This window comes from Meleagris gallopavo, chromosome 1, assembly GCF_000146605.3.
Source record: "Meleagris gallopavo isolate NT-WF06-2002-E0010 breed Aviagen turkey brand Nicholas breeding stock chromosome 1, Turkey_5.1, whole genome shotgun sequence".
Taxonomy (NCBI): domain Eukaryota; kingdom Metazoa; phylum Chordata; class Aves; order Galliformes; family Phasianidae; genus Meleagris; species Meleagris gallopavo.
In genome coordinates, this window is record NC_015011.2 from 190233425 (window position 1) to 190242603 (window position 9179).

At 55.2% G+C, this 9179-nt stretch overlaps 2 protein-coding genes across 5 annotated transcripts in view; one reads left to right on the forward strand and one right to left on the reverse strand.

Annotated features, from left to right (window-relative positions):
- The window catches only part of FCHSD2 (FCH and double SH3 domains 2), a 569931-nt gene that overhangs the window by 503093 nt on the left and 57659 nt on the right, over positions 1–9179 (reverse strand). The gene's annotated exons all lie outside the window — the stretch shown is intronic.
- P2RY6 (pyrimidinergic receptor P2Y6) lies at positions 109–7045 on the forward strand. Of its 3 annotated transcripts, none has more exons than XM_010706307.3 (2): positions 109–216; positions 5001–7045. In XM_010706307.3, exon 2 carries the CDS (start codon positions 5033–5035, stop codon positions 6011–6013), a length of 981 nt encoding a protein of 326 aa, XP_010704609.1. In that variant the 5' UTR covers positions 109–216; positions 5001–5032; the 3' UTR covers positions 6014–7045. The 3 variants fall into 3 exon arrangements, with proteins under 3 accessions (XP_010704609.1, XP_019468002.1, XP_010704608.1); XM_019612457.2 differs by lacking the exon at positions 109–216 and adding an exon at positions 227–326; XM_010706306.3 differs by lacking the exon at positions 109–216 and adding an exon at positions 2782–2884.

Sequence of the window (9179 nt, forward strand, 5' to 3'; positions counted from 1 at the left end):
CCGCTCCCCATCCAGCAGTGCCCCCTCCCCAATCCCCACCCCCTCCCCAGCCCACAGGTGCCCTGGCCGGGCGGGGCGAAGTGGGGCGGCCCCAAGGCGGATCGGGGCGGGCGGACAGCGGAGGGGCGGCCCCGGATTGCGATCCTTGCTTCGCTCCCGGCGCATCCCCGCTCCGATAAGTGTGGAACCGAACCGAGCCGAACCGAGCCGGGCAAGGTGAGGCCGGGATGGGGCAGGCAGAGCCGGGAGGGGTCGGGTTGAACAACAGGATCAGATCCGGTCTAAACCGGGGCAGGATCCGAGCAGACTGTGTCACGCCGACCCGGGTAGGATGGGGCTGAACGCGGCGGAATGGGATCGGGGTGCGGATCGAGCCGTGGGGTGACATTGAGCAAACAGCCAGCTCTATTGCGGCCGTGCCTATGGTGGGGTGGAATCCTGGGCACCGCAAGTGAGGGAGTTACGGTTAAGGAGAGGGCTCAAGGCTCCTCGGAGGACTTGGTGGGGGTCCCATGCCCATGAGGTGGCACAGCCCAGAGCTGCCCATCAGCATCTGTCACCTACAGGGAGCGAGTCGGGGCTCCCCAGCTGGGGAGCTGGGAGGTGGAGGTGTTTTCCTAATGGGATCTGGCTGTGTGGGAACATTGGTGTCATGAGGGGAACACGTATATGTATTTACATACATGCAGAGATGCAGGTATATGTGAACAGAGGGCTGTGTGCACACAGATGTGTGTCCAGAAGCTTACGTTTCTGGGTATCTATGCATAGAGGTGCCCTGCTCAGGAAGAGTGTAGACCAGTATAGCTGTGACCCCATATGTGCACAGAGATACATTCCTGTGTATAGGCACAGAGCTCCATACAGATGTGCATGGCGATGTGTTTGTAGATACAGGCACAGAGGTTTGTGTGTGTTTGGAGACGCATTTTCATCTATATGTAGAGGGTAACGTACATACATTGTATGCGTGTGGGTCTGTGCGCTTCCAGAGCCATATATATGTTTGTTTGATTTGTATGGAGGTATATACATATGCAAAGAGGTGTAGATATGCATGGAGGTACAGATCTGCTTGTATATATATGCTTGTCTGTGAATGTTTACGCACATGGGTGAACAGATGGGTCCATATGTGGGTTTGTGGGTCTATGGTGTATATTGTATACGTGAGTTTGTGAGTACATACCTCAGGGTTTACACAAATCCACCCCAGGGCTGGAGGCTGCCTGCTGAGCCCAGGCAGCTCAGTGCAGGAGTGGCCCTATCCCCTTTGCCACCATCCCACTCCATGGAGGAAAACACCTCCGTGGTGTCCCAAAACGTGACGTAAGGACGGGTTGTTTTGCAGAGCAGGAAGGCAGCCCCGAGCTATGTGTTTTCCCCTTCTCACATCTCTCCAACCTGCTTTGCCTAATCCCTGCCCCCGCAGTGCAGGTTTGCTGGGTTCGTGCGAGTGAATTCGCAGTCGCATTTCGTGCATGGGATGAACTTTGTGTCTGTGAGCCCATGGACTGGGTTTGTTTCATTGCTGGGGCACAAAACCGTATAGGAGCTGCCCATAGAGTGACAGAGGCTAGCATTCCACCATGTTGCATGTCCCAAATCACTCTCCTTGATGCCTCTCATCTCCAGGCTTTGATAAATGGAGATTTCCCCTATCTTACCCACGGGGGGCTGCAAACCTGCTGAGCTGCAGCTTTCACTTCCACCGTGGTGCAGAACCAGAAACCGTGCCAACAGCCTCCAACTTCTCCTTCCTACCTTTCCCTTATCTCCTGCCATGCAGTGATAAATCCCACGGCACCCTTCACAGCTCAACATAGGGCAGCCCTTTCCCCACTTGAAGCCCTAATTTCCCCATGGGCTTTACCCTGTGCCCATCACTGTGACATCAAGGCAGCCCATTTTTTTAGCTGCTTTTTTTTAGGATGGGAGTGTTTCACCACCAGCCACGCTCATAACCTTGAGCACGTCCCCCCTGCGCCCTACAAGGGACTTTTTTTCTTGGGAATTCTTCCTGGAGATGTAACAGCCATTTCCATGGATCAACACAGGAAAAGCAAACCCCAAACCAATGTTCCATCATCCCATTGACCCACTGACCATTGTCCCATCACCCCATCACCCCATCAGTCCACTGATCCACTGATCCATTGACCCATTATCCCATTGTCCCATTGACCCATTGTCCCACCGTCTCATTGTCCCATTGACCTGTTGACCCATTTTGCTATTGACTCCTTGGCCCATTGGACAGTGCCATCAGCCTGGAGCTTGGATCAGCGCTGTGCCAATGTGTTTCTCTTGGATTTTTGGCCTATTTTTGCAAAAGCAATGAGTTGCTTGAAAGGAACAAGAGGGAACATCTGATTCTTCTGCACGAGGCAAATTTAGAACATGAAACACGCAGCAGTGTGCTCATGCCAAGATTGGACAAAGCTCCCTGCTCTGGAAGGGAGGTGAAACAACGCAGTAATTGCATTAGAATGGAGAAATATGCACATATTCAGTGCTGTAACTATTTATTATAGCAGCCTTGCAGGTGGCTTGGGGCACCCATGGGTGCTTGTGTTGTGGTGTCACTGCTGTCTCACATTCCCAGATCCCTCTCTGGGCTGAGCCCGGTGGCACATCCTCAGATATCACTTGGTGCCTGCATTTTGCATTTTGGGATCTGGGGAACGCTGTGCCCACCCTGGCATGCAGTGCCACACAGCCACACACCGCGCAGTGCTGTGCCCACACTGCCACTTGGTTTCTGTTCCACATTTGGTGCTTGGCTGCCACGTCAGAGTGGAAGAGGAAGTGATGCTACAGATGCACCCAGGACCTGGAGTGAGTCCAGGGCCCAGCACCCGCAGCACCCTGAGCACCTCAGCAGGTAGGCGGTGCTTTGGGCTCCCCAAGCCCACTCCCCTTCCTTTGGCAGGCCATTTCCCATGGTGGTGATCCCGTGGGTGCTGCCCCACTGGGGATCCCTGGAGTGGGCACAGGCATGGGGTACCCTGGCCCTACACTCGACACTCTACCCCAACCCTACACTGAGGCTTGGGGCAGGGGTGAAGGCACGGGGAATTCAGTATGGCTCAGCTTTGGAGTGGCTGTTGGAGGTGGCTGGGGCTGGGCAGTGGGTGCCATGGGGCACTGTGGGGTGTAGGGGGGTCACAGGTGCCAGGTGAGACCTAGGCGAAGTGATGTGGCCAGGGCTGGGCAGGGGGATGGTTGCTACCTGTTGTTGTGTTTTATTTCCTCCTTTCACTTGTCAGGTTGCAACCCTCTCTCCCAGCAGAGCCAGCTGCGGTTGCACCTTCTGTCTTGGGGACATCTTTCCATCCCCTTTTCTTCCCCATCCCCATCGTTCTTTAGAGAGGTGAGGTGCTGGAACAGCTGCCCAGAGAGGCTGTGGATCCCCGTCCATCCCTGGAGGTGTTCAAGGCCAGGTTGGATGGGGCCCTGGGCAGCCTGGGCTGCTGTGAGATGTGGAGGTTGGTGGCCCTGCCTGTGGTGGGGTTGGAGCTTCGTGATCCTTGAGGTCCCTTCCAACCCTGGCCATTCTGTGATTCTGATATTCTGTAATTCCCCTACAAAAAGCCTCTTCCCAGCAGCCCAGAGCTCAGAGGGATGGGTTCCAATCAAAACCTTCCACCACCAGTCAGCCACCGCTCTCAGTTGCTGGATTAAAGCATCCACAGAACACCTCTGTGTCCCGCTGCAGGAGGCACTGCTTGCTGCTTCCCAACCGGGTGACTGCCATGGGACTTTGGCACCCCCTGCAGAGGAGCAGGGATGTGGCCTGAGCTCACTGCATTGCTAATGGCCATGCTGCAATTTCCTCTGCGTCAGCTCTTCCTGCCCAGCAAAGTGCCAGCACCACGGGGTGGTGATGAAGGCCACTGCAATGTCCCCAAGGGCCATCACCCATCCACCCAACAGACCCCAAATTCCATCATTCAATAGGATAAGAGGGAACAGCCTCCAATTGTGCCAGAGGAGGGTCAGCTTGGATGTTGGGGAAAATTTGTTCTGTCAAGGAGTGGTGATGCAGTGGTACAGTTGCCCAGGGAATGATGGATGAAAAGCTTAACATGAGCCAGCAGTGTTCTCTTGCAGCTCAGAAAACAAACGGGATCCTGGGCTCCATCAGCAGAGGGGTGGCCAGCAGGGACAGGGAGGTGATTGTCCCTCTCTGCTCTGCTCTTGTGAGGCCCCATCTGCAGCACTGCATCCAAGTCTGGAGCCCCCAGGACAAGAAAGACAGGGAGCTGTTGGAGAGGGTCCAGAGGAGCCACAAAGATGATCAGGGGCTGCAGCACCTCCCTACAAAGACAGGCTGAGGGAGCTGGGCTTGTTCAGCATGGAGAAGAGAAGCTGCGGGGTGACCTCAGTGCAGCCTTCAGTACCTAAAGGGAGCCTGCAGACAGGAGGGGAGTCAGCTCTTGGAAAGGGGAGATAACAGCAGGACAAGGGGAAATGGTTGGAAGGTAAGGGAGGGCAGATTGAGGTTGGATGTGAGGGGGAAGTTCTTTACTCAGAGAGTGGAGAGGTGCTGGAACAGCTGCCCAGAGAGGCTGTGGATCCCCGTCCATCCCTGGAGGTGTTCAAGGCCAGGTTGGATGGGGCCCTGGGCAGCCTGGGCTGCTGTGAAATGTGGAGGTTGGTGTCCCTGCCTGTGGTGGGGGGTTGGAGCTTCGTCATCCTTGAGCTCCCTTCCAACGCTGGCCATTCTGTGATTCTGTGATCTCTGGGGATGTTCAGAAGAGTGGGGATGTGGCATTAAGGATGTGGTCAGTGGGAGCAGTGGAGATGGGCTAGGGTTGGGCTTAGGAATCCTAGAAGTCTTTTCCAACCTCAATGATTCTGTGATTCTATGATGTTATGATCTGCGTTGCCTTGAGATGGTGGCAGATGAGGTTACGGGGCTGCACATGCCAGTCCAGGTCCATTCTGAATGCATCGTACACGGCCAAGCCACTGACTGTCCCATTTGTCATTCACAGGCACTTCACCCAGTGAAGAGGGGACCACCAGCATGGCCAACTTCACAGCTGGGAGGAACTCGTGCACCTTCCACGAGGAATTCAAGCAGGTCCTGCTGCCCCTGGTCTACTCAGTGGTGTTCCTACTGGGGCTGCCACTCAACGCTGTTGTCATTGGGCAGATCTGGCTGGCCCGCAAAGCGTTGACCCGCACCACCATCTACATGCTGAACTTGGCCACAGCCGACCTGCTCTACGTCTGCTCCCTCCCTCTCCTCATCTACAACTACACCCAGAAGGATTACTGGCCCTTCGGGGACTTCACCTGCAAATTCGTCCGCTTCCAGTTCTACACCAACCTGCACGGCAGCATCCTCTTCCTCACCTGCATCAGCGTCCAGCGCTACATGGGGATCTGCCACCCCTTGGCCTCGTGGCACAAAAAGAAGGGAAAGAAGCTGACGTGGCTGGTGTGTGCTGCGGTGTGGTTCATCGTCATCGCCCAGTGCCTGCCCACCTTCGTCTTCGCCTCCACCGGCACGCAGAGGAATCGCACTGTCTGCTATGACCTGAGCCCGCCGGACCGCTCCGCGTCCTACTTCCCCTACGGCATCACGTTGACCATCACTGGCTTCCTGCTGCCCTTTGCAGCCATCCTGGCCTGCTACTGCAGCATGGCCCGCATCCTGTGCCAGAAAGATGAGCTGATTGGCTTGGCGGTGCACAAGAAGAAGGACAAGGCCGTGCGCATGATCATCATCGTCGTCATCGTCTTCTCCATCAGCTTCTTCCCCTTCCACCTCACCAAGACCATCTACCTGATCGTCCGCTCCTCACCCACCTTGCCCTGCCCTACCCTGCAGGCTTTTGCCATTGCCTACAAGTGCACGCGGCCCTTTGCCAGCATGAACAGCGTCCTCGACCCCATCCTGTTCTACTTCACCCAACGCAAGTTTCGTGAGAGCACCCGCTATCTCCTGGACAAGATGAGCTCCAAGTGGCGGCACGACCACTGCATCACCTATGGCTCCTAGGTGGACGAGGCCACCTCGGTGTCACCGGGGCTGGGCATGGAGCAATTTGGGTTGAAGCTGCATGGTGCGGAGATGGGGATGCGCCCAGAGACTGTGGGTGCCCAAACCCTGAAGGTGTTCAAGACTGGGTGACTGGGTTGGATGGGGCTCTGGGCCCTCATGGGTTGCAAGTAGATGATCTTAGAGGTCTCTTCCAACCTGAGCCATTCTATCATTCTACCATCTCCCAAGCTTCCAGACTGACTTCCATCCTATCTGCAGCCCACAGCAATGTGGAGAGCATCCCAGCACAGAGCCCACATGGTGTCCGTTGGCTCTCACTAACTGCTCAGTGCCATCCTGGTTTTAGCTGCTTTGTGCCAAGTTTTGGTGGAGGCTGAGGCACCAACACAGTAAATGTCACCGGTGGGACCAGTATTCAAAGCTTCTCCCCATCTTATGGGCCTGTACCATCCCTGGGAAGGATTTTTTTGGGGCTGGGAAATGTGGCTCTGTATTTTCCTCAGTGAAACTGTGGAGCAGTTCAGGGGTCCCAAATACCAATAGCCCCCAGAACCTCCATGGCTCCAGGAGAGGAAAAGTTCAATGTCACAGACATTTCAGTGTAACTCTGGGATATCCCAAAATGGGACTGGACCAACAAGAGACGTGGGCCCAGTGGTGTAAGAGAGCACCCCCAGCCAGACTGGGAGTTGGGAAGGAGGAATGAGGGGAATTGGGATACCAATGCCACAATTCCCACCCAGGTGATGGCCACGGGCTGATAGGCACATGCCAGCATCCCTGTCCTTGGGCTCTCAGCATCCTCTGCCACCTCTGTCTCCCAGAAACCCACATCTGATGTGCATTCTGCAGGGCGACAGTGCTGAGCCAATGAATCAAAGCATTGTGGTTTGCACGGGACATCATCCAAACGATGCTGAGCCATTGCCACCAAGACAGTGGGCACTGTGGATGTACCTCTAACTGCTTTGCTGTCTTTAACATATAGGATGATGTATAGAATAAACCTACCCTCCTTTTTCCAGTATGTACCCAACAATACACACATGCCATATGTACCCACATCACCCAAGCAGAGGAAGGTTGTAGCATTGCTCAGATACGCTCCACTCAAAATACACCTCAACTATCCACACCACGTTATGTGTGTGCCTAAATGTGTGTAGATCTGTGGGTGCCGTGTATCTCACAGGAGTTGGTGTGCAGTAATCACATCTAATCAACTTAAGCAATTTGCTTTCAATCTCAGGAATTAGCAGCCCTCTAGATTGGTTGCTTGTGCAAAGCCACCCAGCCAGGCTCCCCAGTTAATCCCAATGCACTGCATCTGGATGCACTTGAAGTTCTTCCTTCTCTTTGCCAAAACAAAGGGGAAGAGTTGGGACAGGGTGCATTTGGTTGGGATGCAGGAGGCAATGGAGGAGATAGGGGAGGACTTGGGGTGGAATTGAAGTGGCTTTGAGGTGGACTTGGGGTGGACTTTGGGTGGTCTTGGAGTGGACTTGAGTTAGACTTAAGGTGGACTTGAGGTGGACTTTGGATGGCCTTGAGGTGGACTTGAGATGGACTTGGGGTGGACTTGGGGTGGATTTGGGGTGGACTTGGGGTGAACTTGAGGTGGACTTTGGTTGGACTTGGGGTAGACTTGGGGTGGACTTGGGGTGGACTTGGGGTGGACTTGGGGTGGCTTTGAGGCGGACTTGGGGTGGCCTTGAGGTGGACTTGAGGTGGACTTGGGGTGGCCTTGAGGTGGATTTGGGGTGGACTTCGAGTGGACTTGGGGTGGATTTGGGGTGGACTTGGGGTGGATTTGGGGTGGACTTCGAGTGGCTTTGATGGACTTGAGGTGGTCTTTGGGTTCCCCTTGGTTGTAGCCAATGAAATCTCTTCAAATGAGTTTTTGGGGTCTCCCATCCCCTCAAGGCCGCGTGATACATTAATATGGGTGGTTGGAGGGACAACCCCGAGGGGATGCAGCTGTCCCCAGGTTTCCCCAGACAAAGGAGAGGAGGGTGTTGGGCTCAGGTTCGGCCACACCACCCGGACCCAGGAGAGGGCGCAACGTCTTCAGGTTTGGAAAGGGCGAAAAAAAAAAAAATCTCCGGATTTCGGATAGTGCACAAAATCTTTGGGTTTTGGAGAGGACGTCAGATTTTGGGGTTTGGGGGAATGTGCACAGGGGGGTGAAGGGCTGCAGGTAGCACCCCAAGACCAACACCCTACGCCAAGTGGATGTAGGGCTGACTATGGAAAGTTCTGCAAAACGATGCCAAGGGAAGTCCAAGAAAGGCAAAACTGGACAGATTTTGTATTTCCCCAGGAGCTCAGATGCCCCCAGGCTACCTTTGCAGGGTGTGCAAGCAGACAGCAACCGCCACTCAGTGCCTGGGAGAGGTTTGGGGACTCTATGGGGACACTCCAGGTTTGGGGCAGGGTCACTCAGGACACCACGAAGAGGTCTGGGAGGTGGAAGTGCCAACTCTGTGTGTGCTCAGGAGCTCAGCTGACGGGCTTCTGGTCTGCTCAGCCTTGGGGTCTGGTGGCTCTTTCTCAGATCCATGGTGTGGATGTGGTGGTGGTGATGTTACCCTATAATGCTACCAGGCCCAGAGACAAAGGTGATGGGCACAGCAACTCCTGGGGGGTGGGGTGGAAGGGGACACTTGGAGACATCTCCTTCACTTGCAGCCCAAGGAGCAGCTCCTGCAGCACCAAAAGCAGAAGAAATACAAAGCTCTTCCCTAAACCACATCCCCAGTGCCAGGGGACAGCGTGGGGACACCCAGCCCTGGGGGCAGAGGGGCAGGAGGAAAGGGAGAGTTGAGACGGAACCCCCCCGGGGCTCAGGGCGCTGCTGGAGGCACTTGGGAGGTTTCCGTGCCCCTGCAGCAGAAGAGCAGAGTCCTTTCCGTGGTGCCACAGCAGAGCAAATCGAGGTTATCCCATTCATTTTCGTTTCCTCCGTGATAAACCCTTGGGAGATGGAGATCAGTGCCTGCAAGCACGGAGCGCTGGCAGCGTTTGGAGGCTGAAAAGCCACGAGAACATCGTTAAGAAGAGCAGAGCGCTTCCAGGGCTCGTGGAAAGTCGGGGATGGGGCAATGCAGGAGGAATTCGGGCGGGGGGGGAGAGACGGGGGAGGAAAAGGGTCTCTGCCTTCAGC

What these genes read in the sequence shown, in the direction of transcription:
- P2RY6 (XM_010706306.3), top strand. Translation starts at nt 2,812, where the DNA reads ATGCTACAGATGCACCCAGGACCTGGAGTGAGTCCAGGGCCCAGCACC. An exon ending in CACCCTGAGCACCTCAGCAG is followed by an intron (nt 2,885 to 5,000) that starts GTAGGCGGTGCT and finishes TGTCATTCACAG; the next exon opens with GCACTTCACCCAGTGAAGAG.